The following is a 19,570-nucleotide window of genomic DNA, read 5'->3' as shown; positions in this document are numbered from 1 at the left end:
TGAAAATGTAAAAATGCAGAAAGTTTTCTGTTATGTGTAGACTTATTGTAGGTTAAGGGGATAGAATATACAGTTTGTACAGTATAAAAATCATTATGTCTATGGAATGTCCCCATAACACACGAAAACCCGACATGTGTTTTTGAGCATTTGAGAGAGAGAGAAACATACACATAGGCACAGTGTGTGTGTTTTTAAACCATAGCAACAAATCAACAGGCTTGTGCAAGACATGAAGTCAGTTCGGTTAACTAACAACTTGGTAGACAAACAGAAGGCAGGTAAAAACATGTTAACGGTTCACAACAAAACTGCAGACATGGACATCAAGGACATGATTGCCAAATGACAATTATTCAAATACTATTTTTTTTTTCTTTTTTTTGTTGATAAAATTTGACATAAAAAACAAATTCACTTATCATCATTTACACTTTCATAGTACATTCACTGAATGTATAAGCTTTACCACATTCAAATATATCAAACATTAACTCATGCACAAAATAAAGACTATCAGGGGCACTGAACTCTTGGAAAATCTGAATTCTATTCAAATATTCTATATGCTAACTAGAATGAGGTCTCATGCTGGCCCCATGTGTTTTATTAATTTTATTATTATTAATATTTGTATTATTCATATAAAGCTGCTAAATAACACTGTATATATTTTATTTTGTTTGCACTAACCCAACATACAAATATATAATTAACAACAATACCAATACTAACACTTAACAATAGCAATGAAGATAATAACAACACCAAAAATGAACTAGAAGTGTTATTGTTTGAAAGTGCGATGTGTAGCATAATTAAGTCACTTTTCTAATAGCTTGGATCCAGTCCATCCTCTCCTCGTGTGTTGGAGCCTGGATGTAATAGTGTGTCTCCACCTGAGTGATGATTTTAAAGAGGTTCCCCTGGACTTTACCTTTAACACCTGAAGATTACAAGAAAGTGGCCATTAGTTTCTGTGTTTACAGTATTTACCTGTAAATATTGCTGCTACCAAGACAAGACCTGAATCACGGTTTAGTATTTTTAGTCAGTGGCAGTAGTTAAGTCTTTCCTTAGTTCTGATTAATATGTGTGATTATTTTGTAAATATTCATTTGTGGGATCAGGCCATCATCACACCTTAGAGACTTTCATAGAAGAGGCAAAAGTCTGACTCACCTGACGGTGTGCCGTTATCATCGAGGGCAGACACCAGACAGCCACGCAGAGATATACCGCCAACCGGAGTGATGTCATCCTGAGAAAGGTGGCCATCAGGAAGTAAACAAGTCAGTACAAAAATAAACATCACATGATTTCTTTAGACATTAGCATATATATATATATATACCACATCAGCGTTCTTCTCACCTTGCTGGGGTCATAGTAGTGCAGGAAACCAGGCTCTGCCCTCAGAATAAACAATCTTACTTTCCAGTTCTTCACCTTGTGCCCCTGACACACAGATAAACAGGTGAGTGAACACACAGACCGCTAGCACCACAAATAAGTAGCCTATAGTTCAGTTCAAAACCTCCAGTTTCAGCAAGAGTGCTCACCTGTTTGAGCAGGTAACCTCTCTTCACCACCTTTCCACTCAGCTCCACCGCAGACCGAGACTTTTCTGATTTCACGCTGCCTCGCTTCTGGAAGCTTTGGGACTGTTTGAGAAATCATATTTGTTCGGTTTAATTAGGACAACTTATTTTTATATCTAGTATATGATGTGATTACAAAAGAGTTGAGTAAAGAATAAATAAAAAAGAGAATTAGAACTTACAAAGCAGTAGAGTGCACTGGAGTCATCGAGGAACTGTTCTCCTAGAGCAGCGTTACGGAGGGCGTCTGCGCTCCTGATCCCGATGGGCCGCAGGGAGGCCTCATCCAGCAGCGCAGAGGCTAATGTTACTGACTCCACACGGGTTAAAGCCAGCCTATTAAACACAAGCCAGTCCACCACTGCTGAGCCTGCACACACACAAACAAATATGAAACACTTCCGATCTTTGACTTTGATTGACCAGAGCTGATTTACAGACCAACAGCACTGGATCAGTTCATAGTTTGATTCACTCTGCTTCTATGTGTTGTTTGCATGTTCCAGGCAGACTGACAGTATGTGTATAGTGTGTAGTGACAAATGACTCTTTCTGCAGGTTATACTGTATCGCCGGTAGGTGGCGACAAGTGACTGAATCTTTCACTCAACATATTTGTTCAAAGAGACTGATCGTTTCAGAAAGAAAGAAAAAATGCCGATATTATGTCTAAAAGGTAGGTGAACCTGATTTCACCATGAAAAACATGTTCCTGGATCAACATTCCAATCATTCAATCAGATTTGAGGGATAGGTTTATAGTTAATGTCAAGTTTAGTCTTATAACCAAGTATTAGGGACTTCTACACCATTCTTATTCACCTATCATTTCCCTCTGATTTTAGGGCTTAAGTTATGAGCAGGGTTAGATTTAGGGGTAGGGGTAGGGATAAGACAGGAATGTTGTTAAAGGATCAACAAAAGTTGATCCAGGAATACGTCTGTCTTGGCAAAATCATGGTGCCCCTAAAAGGTAAGGGATCATATTCAGTCATACACAACCTTTCAAATGTTTGGGGCTAGTAAGTTTTTTTTTTTCTTGATAGAAATGAATATTTTTAATAAGCAAGCAATCACTGACAGTAATGCCTATTTTATTTAAAAAAAATAGGCTAAATTCGTTTTTTAAATTAATTCATTCTTTTGAACTAAAACTCATATCATAATGATGCATATCTGGGGCCGTATTCACAAAGCATTTTATCTTACCACTAGGAGTACTCCTAAATCGCACTAAAAGATTTTAGCTAGGAGTTTTCTCTTAAAAGTTATTCACAACGCCTTTCAGACCGACTCTTAGTAAAGAAAAATGACAACTCCTAAACTAAGAGCGAGTCTTCGTTGCTATGGATGACGTCATTACTCATGCACGAGCTTGACTGAAGTGACCACCTTGATTGGCTGATGATTGTAACGCGGGTCAAAAAAATTAGGAGTCCTAAAGTTACAAGTGACACGCCCATTATTTTTAGGAGTTGCTCCTAAATTCGCCAGTTAGGAGCTACTTTTAGCCTTAAAATTCTTTGTGAATACGGCCCCAGAATGATTTCTGAAGGATCATGTGACACTGGAGACTGTAATGATGCTGTGGACCAACCCTTAAATTTTGAACAGCAGTGTAAACCTTAACAAGACAGAATTTCTTTAATAATGCACATTCATGCTTTAATGAGTGTCTAACCTGAGAAACAGTTGGTGTAAGAGCTGCCCTGTTCAACATGACTGCTTAACCGGATACCAGTGTGCACATCATACATGGAGTCCAGCACCTGACTGATATACAGATATACGTTTAGATATCGTAAACACATATTAGAGTTGTAAACACATATTCGCATATATTGACAAAATGCACACATAGCTACCTAAGATTGACATTGTGAAGTTGGAGTGACGTAGATCCTTTAATTTGTGATGGGGAGGGGGTCTGTGCGTCACGTGGGTTAAGCTTCTGTATTGCTGCACCAATCGCTGATGCCCATTCATCACGTTCCTCCCTCATGCAAGCCTCCAGAAAGTGCTCATCTGCAGTGTTGGTCTGCAGCTTCAGCACCAACTACAGGGTGTAAAATGTGGTTAATATGACAACAGCCTTCAGTCACGCCCTAAACAAACATTTTAAGTTATTGGTGATAAGTGCAGCACTTTTTGCGTCAGAAGAACGTATAAAGGAAATTGCCACAAACATGCCAAACTCCATCACTCTGAACCTGGCATTGACTGCAGCGGTTACTCAATGTGGAATATAAATCAAAGACATTGCAAAGATAGACTGGGGAAAATAAAAGCTGTGCTCCTGACATGCTAGTGCATGCGAGCAATGCAAAACAAAATAATGAAAGGTATTCATATGAAGTGTAACCTAAGGCTGTGAACATTTAAAGCACTGAGACACTCCCAGTGTTTGGTTTAGTGTTCAAGGTGTAGAACTAGACCGCTGATAAGCCACTTCCCAATGATATCTGTTTGTAGACTGTGTATATAACCAAATTAATGCTGAAATTAAATAATAATGTTAATAATTAACATTAACAGGTGTGAATTTGAATTTCATTCAGCCTGAGGCTTCTACATTTCACTTTTGTTGTGTAATGGCCTTTACATTTTCCAAAAAATATAAAAAAATTTGTTGTTATTAAAAAAACAAGCAAGCAAGCCAAGCCCAGATAAGACTAAGTAACTTAGACTACATACAAGTTACTATATAACTTTGTGATAACTTGTATAGGCCTACACAAAAAAAAAAAAAAAAAAAACGTCGAATACTTTGACTGTTCTCACTTACCGGTCTGTTTTCGTACTCCAGGCAAGGACAGGTGATTTTGCAGTTAATCAAATGTATCGTCCCTCGATGGCAGGAATCCCGTTTGCCGCCTTCATATTTATAATACATAAGTTTGTCCGATTTAAGTACAAACCAACGAACTTTCCAGTTCTGAACCACGTGGCCCTATAAAAACGAACATCATTTGTTAATAATCCAGTAGCCTAAAGTAGGAATTAATTTGCCATATGTGTATGGATAAAATGTTCAAAAGAATCTATCTCACCCTTTTCACCAAAAAACCCTCTTTAAGGACGCCGTTATTTTCAGACTCGGTGCCCATGTTAACTCCAGCAGTGTAGGTTCACTAGGCAGGTATCAGCACTTCAGGTGTTTTATAGCTGCCGCAGAAATTCCTTGTAATGTGCGTCATTGTGCGCAATCCCTATCGGCGCATCCCACAATCACTGAGCAAGAAACCTTTGCCTGGGCTGGGCGTGGGATTGGTGAGAATTAAATTCATTAAAAATTAGATAAATTATTAAATAATACGGACTTGTAAAGTTTGATTAAAGTCCTATAGAATCAATTCAGTGTGATTCTTTTAGATCTTACAATTTACAGACAATTCTACACAGACACGACCCACGGGAAATCACTATTGCCACAGGGCACAGTTTTCATGAGTCAAGACAGACGCAGTCAGATTGAGTCATCGTTCAGGTTGAAATTCAATTCAGTGACCGGATGTTTGTTGCTATGGCAGTGCAACTTTGCGATGGAAATAACTTTGAAAATGTAATCTAATGTAGCCTAGTCTAACATTTTGTTCCATTAGCCTAGTCCAAACTAATTACGACTTTGTCAAGACTTCAAGACTGTCAGGATTGTATTATGTACATAGAATAATTCTGTGCTCACCTAATTCTGTGTAATGTTAGTATTGAATTCAGATTTGTTGGGGGAGCTACTCTGCACACATTCTTCTTTTAACTTTTTTTCAGCATATTGCATTCTGTACACTGATTGAAAAGAAAAGTATCACTGACTAAATTAAAACACTTAAAAATAAAGGTTCTTTATTGGCATACAGTAGCCTATGGTTCCTCCATAGCTTTAACGTCCATGGAACCTTTCCATTTCACAAAACGTTCTTTATAGTGGAAAAAGGTTATTAGATTTTTAAATGTTCTTCACATTATATATATATATAGTTCTTTTAAAAACTGTTAATTGAAAGGTTCTTTGGGGAACCAAAAAATGACATCTCTGTGATCCTTTTGGAAATGTTATGTTTAAGAGTGTATACATACAGAATAAACTAAACACATTCTTTATGTACAAAAATAAACAGACATAGGGCCTATTACGACATGGCTAAAACTGGAATTTGCCAGCTGGCAGACATAGTTGAGCCGAGACACTCTTACACAATATGTGTGTTGATCATATAAAAATCATCGGCCATGTTCCTACATGAACTGTGAAAAGTTGGTAAACTAATGGTGGGAACACGGCCAAACCTCAGTCACTTTCTCAGTGTTCACTCACTTCTACTGTAGAGCACTAGATGGTGATCTCGCACAGCAATTGAGAAGGACTAGTAGATTAGTAGGACTTTGTAGTTGTTTTCTGTTGTTGAATGATCTGAAAATGAAACCGTCTCATTAAGTAAAATAAATTATATGGCAGTACACTAGATTTTATGTTAGACATCTCAGAACACATGGCTACACCTGAAAATAGTAATACCAGACTGGTATAACTTACCAGACAATACTGCAGAACCTTGGTTAAAACACACACACACATTGTTGTGTTTTCATGTTTTATGGGGACTTTTCATAGGCGTAATGATTTTTATACTGTACAAACTGTATATTCTATCCCCTTACACTAACCATACTCCTAAACATACCCATTACAGAAAACTTTCTGCATTTTTACATTTTCAAAAAACATCACAGTATGACTTATACTCTGTTTTCCTCATGGGGACCAAAACATTTCCACACAAGGACAAGGCTTTCGGATATTGCCATCTTTGTGGAGACATTTTGTCCCCATAATGTGAGTTTACCAGCCATGGTAAAGATGACATGTAACTGATGTCATCTATATCATACACTCACGTCACCTTTTTGAGCTCACAGGAGAAGTGGCATGTTACTGTGAGCAACATTATACATTTTATGACCAAGGAAAGTTTTCTGCAAAGTAACCATTTTTATTAAGATAATTTTTTGCCTAGCAATCATTGTATACAGTTATTTGACTTGCATAATCTAAAGTAGCTAATTCTACCATTTGATGCTTTACATTCATGCTAGCTTCAAACCCATGCTAAAACAGTTAGCTAAGTTACAGCTGTTTGGGGTGGAGATTGTTGTAACAGCTCATTAAAAATGTTACAACCAATCCCTTTTGATAATTCCAGTGATCAATCACATCCCTGTTAAGACAAAATAGAAACTCATAAGAATTTATGCGCATCTTGGCGTTTCCATACAGCGTTTTTTATGCGATATCCCAAAATGCAAATAAAATAGGTGGATGGCATCAGTGACTGAACTGTTATGTGACAGGAATACAAAATGCACACACAAACACACGGCAATTGTTTTGTGCTAAATTTAAAGTCCTTAAAGAAATACAATAAAATGGTTTTTGTTACTTTAAGTTGTTCACTTATTAAAAACTGCAATGTGTGCATCCTATTTCAGCAAATTACCTCTCAGTGTTACATTATCCCCAACTAGTGTTACAGCTCACCACAGTAGTGGGGTAGGTTGTAACAGCGGAACTCCTTGTGTTTGACATTATCTCACATAATCTGTGATTGTGTTGTACATGTCAAAGTGAGTTATATTTGTAGCAGACAAATGTGGCTACCATGTATCAAATTTTGAGAGATATAGCACAAACAACCACTGAGTTACAAATGCTCAAACATAAGGTGTTACTTTCATCCCAGGTCTCCCTCTATATTGATTAGGGTACTAATACTAATGAAAACTTCAGAAAATGTTAAACACTGTGAATCAAAATATCAATTTATATATATATTTTTTTAAAGCAGCTCGTATTTTATGTCATTGTAAAACAAGTTTGTTGGAGAGGTAGCAGTGTTATGATGCAGATGTGTAAATCTGTAATTTAAAGAAGTTTGTGAGGATTTCAGATCCTGGATACTGAGCTAAAATCCCGGACCTGCTGATCCAGTTTTAATTGAAACACACAGGACACACATATGCACACGGCCCTCGTGGTCACAGCTGTTTGTGTGTGAGTGCCAGAGAGAAGGAAAGAACATTCCTGCCATATTGACTTTCTTCTATTGATTTTAAGTTTATTATTATTTATTTTGTCACTTGACTTTTGCTGCTAAGGGTGTTTTATGTTCTCTATTGCATGGACCATTTTTAGTAATTGATTGTGTGGTTGCTATCGATACGAAACATTACACAAATACCTTCACACACAAAGATCAGCTGCAGGGTGCTGGGGGTGTGTCTTCAGAAATAACCATTAACACTGTTCAAACAGCCATCCCGAAAGTTATGACGTAAATGAAATCACACCCGGATGTAGAAGAACCTTTTAAAGAGCCGCACAATCAGAGAAGTAAAGGAGCGCAAACACTCAGATCCACATAAACATCCTTTTTCTGTTTATAGTGTTTCCTCTGGGTTTGGAGAACGATGCCAATAAATTACCACATACTGTAATCAAGTCATAGTACAGTTGTCAAATCATATAAAACATAAATGAAAGTGTCTTTTATGAACCTATACTCACACAAAGTCCCATGACAATTTCATACAACTGATTCTTTTCCAGCAATTTTATCTCTTTTTTTTATTTCTGTAACATCAGGATGCCAGACTGTGATCAAACAATGTTTGTGTATGCGCACAAAATACAGTCGATGCATACAAAATATTTGCCTTTTAAAATATCTGTCTTACATAATATCACATGTCCACTGAACTACAGAATTACTAAACACAATATACTTAAACATGAATACAATGAACACTCTTAGACTAGCTATAGTGTCACCTGTGCAAAAATAAATTCGTAGAAATGACAAGGCCAAGAAAGTTAGGTCACCTTGAATTAAGGGCAGCACAAAGGATGCAGGGAAGTAAAATGTGTTAACAAAAGTCTCTTTGTTGTACTCTTACGGCCTTTCCCTTTTTCTTGTGCTTGTGAAAGGAAATAGTGGAACAAATTGAAGGATTGAATTCCATTTGAATGGCACATGTAATACAAACCCTTCTAAACTTCCTAAAAATAAAAGCTTTTTTCCCCAAACAACAGAGTTTTTACTGCACTTTGAAACAAGTTTGTCTTTCTCTGAGAGAAATAACCATCACCAAACTGCTCAGAAAATGCAAATATCTGTTTATACACTTTGACATTAACTCAGCAGTGCTGCAGTTTTATGGAGATGATGGAGAAGAATACTGAACATAATACTTGATTAATGAATTCTGTAATTAAAGTAATTCAAAAGTTGACCAAATAAAGGCTGCTCTTTATTTGACCATGTTATACTGGAAAATGTATAACACGTTTTATTGCACATAATGGTATTTTGTATGTTTCCTGTTCTTGAATCTGTGCTACTTAAGTTGTACATAGACAATTGCATGTTCTCAAAGTTACACAAAGAACAGAGAATGTAAAATCTACAAACAGCTTTAATACATGATTAGCTACACTAGGATCTGCAGAGGGTGACATTTAAATAGGTGATTTCTTCCCAACTTTTTTTTAACCTAAAATAAACATACTTATATAAGATTAAAAAAGGGGGCTTTTTTGGAAGTTGCATTTAAAATCCACTTGAATCACAAATCTAATTTCTTCATCCTCTCTCTTTTAGAGTCGAGTAACTCTGTGCCATGACGTCACCGCTTTTTCAGGATGAGTGATGGAATTCCTCCATTGTTCCACTGCCTCAGGTGAACTGCCGTCAAATCCCAAGAGGACCTAAAAATGAAGGAATACACACAAAGACGGGAACTTATGGAATATACACTTCTGTTCAAACGTTGGGGTTGATAAGGAAATTGGTAAAATGTTACAGTAAATCTATGTCTGATATTACAAAAAATTTGATCTGAAATCAGTGCTGTTATTTTGAACTTGAGGAAAAAAAATGATCACGGTTTCTACAAAAATAATACTGTGCTAAATGTTTCTTGAGCACCAAATCATCATATTAGAATGATTTCTGAAGATTCATGTGACACTGAAGACTGCTGAAAATTCAGCTTTGCTATAACAGGAATAAATTACATTTTTACAATAGAAAAGTTTCTTTTTATTTGTAATAATATTTCACAATATCAGTGTCTTTATGGTATTTTTAACAAATAAATCAACTTTAAATTTAAACATGTGTTGATATGCATACTAAATGTAGTGTGTTGTAATATGTATATGTACACTCCAAACTGACCTGTCCGAGCAGGTGTTTTCTCCGGACAGAGCTACGGCTGAAGAGTTTGACTGACAGCTGCAGATTCTGGTCCTGATTGGTGATGGGAAAGTGAAGCACCTCTTCCCATTGAACATGCCTCCCAGATGACTTCATCACCTTCGTCTTCCTCTTCAGTAAGACCTTACCCTCACTCAGCAAGTCAACCTTCACAAAGAAACCTAAAGAGAACGTCCATTTGCACAGTTCATTTAATCAACATTGTCATATTTGTCTTATTCACTCTTCCACAACAATTAACTGAGGAAAATTAAAGGGATAGTTCACTTTGAAATTAAATTTTGGTATGTTTTAGCTTACCTCAAGGGCAGCCAAGATGTAGGTGTCTTTGTTTCTGCAGTAGTTTCAATTTTGATATTTTTAGGTCAAACCGTTCTTGTCTGTCAGTCATATAATGCAGGTCTATGGTCACTATCTGAAAGAGCATGCACAGAGAAGTCCAAATTAAACAATCCCCCATCGTAAGTACACATTGATGGCCTAAGACACGAAACGAGCGGTTTGTGTGAGAAAACGAACAGTGTTTATATCGTTTTTACCTCTTGTACACTTTCCGGTGCTTGCGCAGACTAAGCCAGAACGCGCGCACACGTCACACACCAGGATGCGCGCGCACCCTCAGATCACTTGGACGTGGTTGTGTAGAGGTAAAAACGATATAAACACTGTTCGTTTTCTCACACAAACCGCTCGTTTCGTGTCTTAGGCCATCAATGTGTACTTACGATGGGGAATTGTTTAATTTGGACTCTGTGCATGCTCTTTCAGATAGTGACCATAGACCTGCATTATATGACTGACAGACAAGAACGGTTTGACCTAAAAATATCAAAATTGAAACTACTGCGGAAACAAAGACACCTACATCTTGGATGCCCTTGAGGTAAGCTAAAACATACCAAAATTTAATTTCAAAGTGAACTATCCCTTTAAAAAAAAAAAGGCCTAGACCCCTTTAATTTACGTATGCTTTGGGAAGGAATTATTTAAATGAGGAATATTGAGATGTGTATGTTCCCAGAAGAAAACTCAAGACTACAATCGATTCGAGGCGTTTCAGGGAGTTCAGAAACAGTGCTCCCTGATATGGAAAAATACACCCTTTGGAGTGGACTTTGTAACTTTGCAGCCCTTTTTCATGCTCAAACAGACACATTACACAGTAAAGATAGCTGATAATGTAAAAAAGCATAATAGGACTCACTCTGTGTGAGCGGTGAGGAAGATGACGGAAGGTTCTGAGCACTAAGGATCTGGAGTTGAATTCGACTGCTCACTGGCTGGAAGCACAAGGCCAGCTGAAGCTCTGCGTGACACACCTACAGAAACACACACACAAAATAATCCCTGTTAGGTTTAGGTGCCGTGTACGGTTGAGTGTGTGGTGTGTGTGTGTTTTAGGGCAGACTATACCTGCTGCGACTTATTCACTGATTTATAAGTGAGACACAAACCAATTTCTGACCCAGTAACACACAAACAGCTGTTACTTATTTGGAAAAAAAACTTCCTCTTGACAGTTCAGTCCATTTCAAACACCCCACTAGTGAGAAAAAGACTTTGTACTCAAAAAAAAAAAAAAAAAACTATTTTCCACACACACAAGCAAAACACAAATCACATTTTTCAAAGTTATTCACTGTGCCAAATCTGATATCTGTTTGTGTGTATGGCAGCTTTCTGTAGGGTAAACAATGTTTTAACAGGGCCTAACCTACTTACAGTGAGATGTGAAGTATAAAGATGATAATGTGACACATTCTGTTATATCTGTTTATTCTGTATATATATATATATATAATGTTTAATAAGTTTGGGGTCAGTAACATTAATTTTTAATGCTTTATTCTCACCAAGACTGCATTTATTTGATCAAAAATACAGTAAAAACAGCAATATTAGTAAATATTATAATAATTTAAAATAACTGTTTAATATTGTAATATATTTGAAATGTTCGGCAGTATTATAAATGTCTCTACTGTCACTTTTGATCAATTTAAATGTGTGCTTGCTGAATAAAAGTTGTTTTTTTTATCTTACTGACCACACATTTTTGAATACATGTGTGTGTACACAAATTATAAATCAAAATCTAAAAGGGATTCTCAATTAAATTCTGAATTGCCCACAATACTTGAAGAATTATAGTAAACATTTTGTGTCTGTGTGTGTTAACAGGAAGCTTCGGAGAGATCAGCTTTTTAAGGGTCTAGCTAATTCCTTCAAAAAGGGCTTTCAGCAGTATTGAAATGGCTGGTATATTGATTTCTTCCTCTCTGAGAGCTCTGTCTGTCTGTCGAACCCCCAGTGACCTAAATATCACAGAAGAGGCCTGGGCAGAAGTAGAGCAGCTGTTTAATGTGGTCATTGTAGGTAATTGCAGGTGGAAGTTTAAGATTTTTTCCAAAGAATCTTACAGACAAAACCAGGAAGAACCTGTAAGGGAAAGAAATTTGGGACAAGACATGCGGTCACAATGAGATGTAGCAGATGAAGACTCACGTGTGTTTTAGAGTGAGGCTTGAACTCCAGACAGTGCTTTGTTTCCTGCGGTCCGAGGGTTCGCAGAGATAACACACACTCCCCCAGCGTCCGCTTACGTGGTGTGTGAGCCTGCAGGCGCAGCACCAGTGCTGATCTGCGGATTTGCTCTAAGTTCAGTGTGAACACAAATGTCTCCATGAAGACAGTGTCCTAAAAGAGAAATAGACAATATACTGAGATATAATGAGGGATAACTAGTTACAAACTGAATCTGTGAAGCAAAGTAAAATAAAACAATACTGCACGCTCTACATATTTTTACTTATGTGACGGATTATGTTTTTTATGCATCTTTGGTTGTGTGGGACTTTTTTAAATCTTGCCGTAATGTTCATTATTCGAGAAACACAGGAGGGACTGTAGGGAGGGCTGAAGTTAATTTCATCACAGTTAATTTGAATGATTACATAACAGCCAATCTCAATAAACTTCTTGTGTTATATCGATCAAAGTGGTCTGTGATTCAATGGGGAAAAAATATGGGTTTGAAAAGGTTTTATTATTTTTATTATTAAGTAATATTGGGAAATATCATTGCAATTTAAAATGACTGTTTTCTATCGTAATACATTTTAAAATGTCATTTATTTCTGTGACGGCAAAGCTGAATTTTCAGCATCATTACTCCAGTCTTCAGTGAAATCATTCTAATATGCTGCTCAAGAAACATTTTTATTATTATCAATGTTGAAAGCAGTTGAGCTGCTTAATATATTTGTGGAAACTGTAATACATTTTCTTAGGGTTCTCTGATTGATAGAAAGTTCAAAAGAACAGCATATATTACAACTTTTCTCTCACTTTTGATCAATTTAATACTTTCTTGCTGAATAGAAGTATTCGATTGATTAAAAATCTTACTGACCCCAAAGTGTATATTGCTTGCAAAATAATTTATTTAATCAGAATACATGGCTTTTTTTTAAAGGCTGTCAATGGAGAACGACACTTTATAAAAGCAGATGTTGTAGTTCCAGCATCTACCAGCAGGGTTTAACTGAGCTCAGTATATGCCAATTGTATTATCTTAGGTGTTGTAGTTTTATGACTGCTGGATTTCACTCACTGCTGATGCTTCCTTGACTGTGCTCTTAAATCGCACTGGCTTCGTCATGGTGATGACCCCTTTGACCCCAATCTTCTGCACGTCCACCCCTTCAGTATACACACTCAAGTCTGTACACTAAGAAAAAGTACCACAGAGGAAAGAGGAGGAAATTTGAGAAACAGTAAAGTGAGGCTGAAAGCAACATGTAGGCCTGCTGTTTATGAGCTTTTATAACCACTAAAACCACTGTATGTCAACAAGGGGATTTTTCTCAGAGGAGGAAAGAGAGCCAGGACCTTTTAAAAAAATTGTATTAGAAAGTAATTGACAAAAATAAAATAAGCATTATGAAATATGAGATCAAACAGTGTGCTAACTATATATGATGCTTGATTTCAGTATTCCACCACATACCCTTGATATCAAATTATGTGTAAAATAAAGAGGTGAAGACAGTCATCTACAGACATAGTTATTTTTCAATTATTTGAAAACGAAAGATTTAAAATAGCTTGTTGGAAATGTGATCATTTGTTAAAGCTCTCTTACAGTGACACAGAGGCTCCATTCAGCTGGTCTCTAGGTGGGACACAATGGTCTGTTGTAGACTAGCAAAGCCTCTCCTGGTTGAAATCATACCTTCACTAAGGTGATCCACACCTGCTCCACCGCCTCCTCATACTTCAGGTGCACACACACTTTTCCCGGCTCACGATCCCGCTCATCACCAGACAGAGTGATGGACTCTATGCACACACACACACACACGCCACGAGAAACATAAATATTATCAATCCAAAATATTGTCCACGTCTATCAGTGTATATGTGTGATGAATGTATACAGATATTTAACAGATGTTCTCACACACACACACACACACACACACACATATACATATATACATATATACATATACACATATATATATATATAAATCTTTTGCTGTAGTGTATCAGAGGGAAATATCAGTTTACATGTTCAAACATTCCTTTTGCCGTTAATTGCACATAGTTTAATTTAAAACAAATAAATAATATTCTGTTAATTAATATTCAGCTTCAGTGCTGCTAATTGCTACTTTCAATTACATTAGAAAAATGCTAAATAGAAGCATTTCTCTAGTGGTCTCAAATGTTTAAACCCTACTGTATAAAAATGTCTTGGTGGATAGTAAATGTTTGTTATATTAAAATATATTTTCAGTTTATTTGTGTTTTGTGTTTGTGCGTGTAAAGATCCTCTCTACATTCTAAGAGTTATAGGAGTACTTGTGTACTGGACCTCAGGGAAAACATTTGGAAGTAATTACTGTCTGCCCTTTACAATTTCACAATCGGCCGTGATCTTGTCTGTCCTGTGTGTGTGTGTGTGTGTGTGTGTGTGTGTGTGTGTGTGTGTGTGTGTGTGTGTGTGTGTGTGCATGTTTACATGGGGTGAGGAGAGAGGGAGTAAGATTGTTGAGACTTAAAGGGTCCAAAAAGACCCTAACAAAAAAACTAAAGGAAAACTAAACAAATGAAACTGTAGTGGAAATTCCAGGGAATTTAATTAGGGAGTTCTATAGGAAGGGAACTTTCAGGGTTCTTTTGGAATGCGCTTGTCTGCGGTTACGACTTCAGTGTTCCGTCATGAATGGTTACCTAGACTACGGCTGCTCCCAAAGGAATCCTGAAAGGAGGATGTGCTGCTCTGGACACTGGATACAGAATCATAACGCTTGGAGGAACAAGAGGAAGAAATGTTACTAAACAACAGCTCTGCTAATCATTAAACAGCAAAGTATTAGTGTACTGTATATACACAACATTTAATTCAGGAATTTAATCAGCTCTGATTGATGCAAATGTAAAAGGCCACAAACTGACAGTTTATTTAACATGAACTGTAATAAAAACTTCACACGGCTCAAATCAAACTCCTGCTTAATTGTACTCCTGATTTGTAATTCACAGAGTTCTCAATGGTAATAGTGATCTGACTATGCATGGAAAAAGTATGTTAACTAAAGTCATTAATTCATATATAAACAATGTTAAAAATGTTAAATTATTTAAAAATATTCCAGTAACAAAAGCAACAGAACAGTTCTGAATTAAATAATGATAAAATAATATCATAAATAATGTTTACTATTTGTAACAATTATTATATTATTCCAAATTATACAATTAATACAAAGAAACTAATATAACTTTTGAACTGTCTATTCATCAAAGAATCCTGAAAAAATGTGTTGCGGTTTCAAAAAAAAATTAAGCAGTGCAGACATCTTCAATATTGATAAGACATGTTTCTTAAACACCAAATCAGCATATTAGAATGATTTCTGAAGGATCATGTGACACTGAAGACTTTATATACATCATATAATAATAACTCATGTGTGAACAGGTGTACGGGATCTCAGCTGCTCGTGAAACCTGCGGTTTAAATTATTATACAGTTTTATGGTGTGTGTGTGTGTGTGTGGTTCAGGTATTCCCTATTGTGGGGACAAAATGTAAAACATGAAAACCTAACGTGTGTGTGTGTGTGTGTGTGTGTGTGTGTGTGTGTGTGTGTGTGTGTGTGTGTGTGTGTGTGTGTGTGTGTGTGTGTGTGTGTGTGTGTGTGCGCGTGTATGTGTGTACAACTCACCTGTACATGGCCCTGAGGGTTTGACAAATCGAAAAGGGAGAGACTGAGTCTCTCTTTACCACTGTGTTCTAAACCTGTGAAAGAAATCATTTTAATTTTAATCTTAGAAAAAGTATTGTTGATTCAGATTATGTTGTCATGTATAAAAAATAATTCCATTAAAAATGTCTTCATCAGTTTGATATTTTAATTGTGTCATGCTCAGCCACTGAAAACAAAGCATTAGAATCATCTGAATGTGGCCTGTCAACAATACAATCTGGGACATTGTCAGTGCAAATCTGCCATGAACAATAGGGAATTTAGGAGCAGGAATAAAACAAAAGGATTATGCACAGGTGTGTAGGAACGTAAATATTTGAGGTTACATGCTGAGAAGTTACGTGGTGAATGATGCTACAAGGAAGTGAAATGGGACTCTCTAAACATCACGCACAGATAAGGAATATTGTCCCATGTAACGTCTGGCTTCGTGTTTTAGGCAGATCTAAAGGTATCTCACCTGTGCCAGGGCTGTTGTTGGGTCTGTTTTTGAGAGTGGGCCGTCTCAGTGAGCCTGGTGACACGTAGCTGATCATATGACTGCTGTTTACGTTCAAATCATACATTTGACTGGCTCCTGCGAGCTCTGCCTTCCTTTCTGCGTAAGTGCTCCTTGTGGCACCTGAAATCAATCATATCAAATTTGTAAACACAATTGTGATTAACATATAAATCTCATCTTAATATTGCTTACTCTGTTGCCCGATGTTGTAGCCAGAGTACTGCGCCCCTCTCGGCTGGATGTAGGAGGGTTTGAAGGTTGGGATGATGAATGGAACCTCCTGGCCGTCCGGAGGCAGTTTAGACAGGAGATAATCCTCTGATAAGCCAACATTCCTCTTTACAGTAGACTCAACAGTTAATTTACCAGGAGGTCGAACCTTAATCACTAAAAAAAAAAAATACAAATACATCTTTCATAATTCATGTATGTATTAATATTTATATATATATTGTGTGTATAATTCATCAATCGTGAGTAAGTGATGGGGAGAGAGAGAGAGAGAGAGAGAGAGAGAGAGAGAGAGAGAGAGAGAGAGAGAGAGAGAGAGAGAGAGAGAGAGAGAGAGAGAGACTCACTCTGAATCTCTGGTTCTCTCTCCTTGGACATAAACGTCCTGCAGCAGTTTTTGACACATTCTGTCATGTTGAGGATCTGCACACACCAATCACATAAAAAGAATTGGTAACACTTTATTTCGTCCATCCACTTTAGACATGTCAACAAGTCATAAGAATGTTAGTAGACTGTCTGCTTAATCTGCTAACACATTATTTTGATGGTCCCAAAACAGACAGATGAGCAACTTTGCAAGAGTATCGGACATAGGCCAGTAAGAGCTGTGCGTGTAAACCTCACTACCCTGATCTCAAGAGGCGCTCTAGAAACTGATGCTAGCGGCTGCGGTCTTTAGCCTGCTTTTAAGAGCTCCCGCCTCCCACGCCAGAGACCCCGCTCGAATACCACTCACAGTGGGTCGAGTAGGACTGGTTACATTTGGTGCCGTGACCTGGGTGAGAGTGAGGCTTAAGGGAGTGAGTCTAACAGACATAAGCCAGTGTGTGTAAACCTCACTCCCTAGCCTCAAGAGGTGTGCTAGAGGCTGTGGTCTTTAGCGTCCTTGTTAGAGCGCTCGCCTCCAACGCCAGAGACCCCGGATCGAGTCAAGTAGGACCGGTTACACAAGTTCATGTCAACTTACCCTACTAACCCTAACCTAACAGTCTGCTAAAACTGAGTTAGTTGAAATCTAGGCCAAAGTAACCAAATAATTATATAACAATGTCCAACAGTCGACGACAGAATTCTGAATTCACAACATTTCCAACACAATGTAATTTCCATAACGTGTTCTGTGGTTAATACAATTTTGTGGTGGAAAAGATTATGATAGAAATTATTTTAGAATAAAACATCCGACTCCTGTATTGCTAAGGACTAAAGCTTGAATGGAAGTGACACACAATCAAAAATATTTTGATCAAATTCATTCAATCACTTGTGATGTTGATGATGACCTTGGTTTTCATATTTCATATTTTCTTTTAAACCTTGATGTCTTCACCTCATAAGCATATTTTTCACTGGCACTGTTATTTCCTTGGTAAACAAGAAAAGTTTGAGCAAACCTTATTAATGGCAAAATTAATTGTTGTGGTGGAAATGACCCCACAACTAAGGCACATTCATAATGAAATCATTTTCATTCAATAAATATTCCACTAACAATTTATTTCCGTTTAAATTTTGCTTATCGACGTTCTAAAACAATTTTTATAATGAATTTTCATAGTAAGATCTGAGACAAAAGTAAAACATTTAAAAATTTGCAAAAATAAATGAGCAAGGAAGGGCAAAAAATTCCCCACACAGTTTTAATGATACTTTCATTTAACAACAGGGTAAGCTGAGGTATAAAAGTGACCGAATAGCCCGAAGTTAAAGAAATACACAACATAAGAAAAATGATAAAACTACAATTATTTCAACAATTAACATTAAAGCAATTTTCCTTTATAAACAAGAAAACTATGTTTGCGTTTAATGAATCATGCTTTTGCCTACATACCTGTGCTGTTGTCCGCGAGGAGCTGAAACCTCTGAGCTGAGCGCGCGAGTGCAGCAGGTGCTTCTGAAGCCTCCAGTGAGCGACGAAACTTCAGCCTACGGTTGGGTCCTAGTGCCCGCCGGGGCAAAGTAGCTACAGTATTGGGGCACTTTTTGCCATTGAGATGACTGGGGGAAAATGTCACAATTATCCTGAATTTAACCCTATAGAAAATGTATGTGACTCGCTCCAACCTCGCCCCTCTCTCTCTCTTTAATGCTTTTGTTATATAATTGTCTCATTTTATTAAACGCCTTACTATTAATTATAATCACTAAAAGGGATAGCTCACTGAAAAATGTCATTAATTACTCTCCCTCATGTCGTTCCAGACCCGTTAAACTTTTGATCTTTTTGATGAAATCTGAAGATTTCTGTCCCTCCATTGACAGCTTCGCAACTACCACTTTGACGAAAGCTCAAGCATGTTCGCTTGACATGCGAGAACCAATGAGGTTCATTCTTGTGTGTTATGCAGCACGTTTGAGCTTCTGCAAAAACCAATGAGGTTCGTGTTTTACACAGCACGTTTGAGCTTCAGCATGAGGTTTGTTCTCTCATTAAGCAGGTTTGGTTAAGCTTCTATTTATTTCCACTGACCAATGTTTAAATGTGAATAAAAGCTTAAATTAAATGTTTATAAGCAATAAGTCTCTTCAGAAAATTTGGACTAAACCACTCAATTCATAGATTTACGATCTCTTTATAAACTTTTTGAAGTGTCAAAGTGGTAGTCTGGGACAGACAGCTCTCAGATTTCATCAAAAAGATCTTCGTTTGTGTTCCGAAGATGAACGAAAGACTTACGGG

At 37.1% G+C, this 19,570-nt stretch overlaps 2 protein-coding genes across 2 annotated transcripts; both read right to left on the bottom strand.

Moving 5' to 3' along the window:
- Position 1: 1 nt before the first annotated feature.
- Positions 2 to 4,794, bottom strand: plek2 (pleckstrin 2). Its single transcript, XM_079855887.1, has 9 exons — positions 4,652 to 4,794; positions 4,387 to 4,551; positions 3,467 to 3,657; positions 3,283 to 3,374; positions 1,784 to 1,971; positions 1,563 to 1,664; positions 1,375 to 1,458; positions 1,183 to 1,261; positions 2 to 946 (listed from the first exon to the last, which is right to left on the bottom strand). The coding sequence occupies exons 1-9, from the start codon at positions 4,706 to 4,708 to the stop codon at positions 819 to 821; spliced, it is 1,086 nt and encodes a 361-aa protein (XP_079712013.1). The 5' UTR covers positions 4,709 to 4,794; the 3' UTR covers positions 2 to 818.
- A 3,219-nt stretch (positions 4,795 to 8,013) lies between these two features.
- On the bottom strand, positions 8,014 to 18,770 carry tc2n (tandem C2 domains, nuclear). The gene is made up of 12 exons (XM_079854853.1): positions 18,722 to 18,770; positions 17,232 to 17,307; positions 16,846 to 17,040; positions 16,612 to 16,773; positions 16,110 to 16,183; positions 15,113 to 15,188; positions 14,109 to 14,215; positions 13,488 to 13,604; positions 12,380 to 12,571; positions 11,079 to 11,193; positions 9,836 to 10,035; positions 8,014 to 9,363 (listed from the first exon to the last, which is right to left on the bottom strand). The coding sequence occupies exons 2-12, from the start codon at positions 17,296 to 17,298 to the stop codon at positions 9,253 to 9,255; spliced, it is 1,416 nt and encodes a 471-aa protein (XP_079710979.1). The 5' UTR covers positions 17,299 to 17,307; positions 18,722 to 18,770; the 3' UTR covers positions 8,014 to 9,252.
- Positions 18,771 to 19,570: the final 800 nt, after the last annotated feature.

This window comes from Squalius cephalus (genome assembly GCF_949319135.1).
Source record: "Squalius cephalus genome assembly, chromosome: 21".
Taxonomy (NCBI): Eukaryota; Metazoa; Chordata; class Actinopteri; order Cypriniformes; family Leuciscidae; genus Squalius; species Squalius cephalus.
The sequence above is the reverse complement of the archived record's forward strand: the minus strand, read 5'-3'. Positions and strand labels throughout refer to the sequence as shown.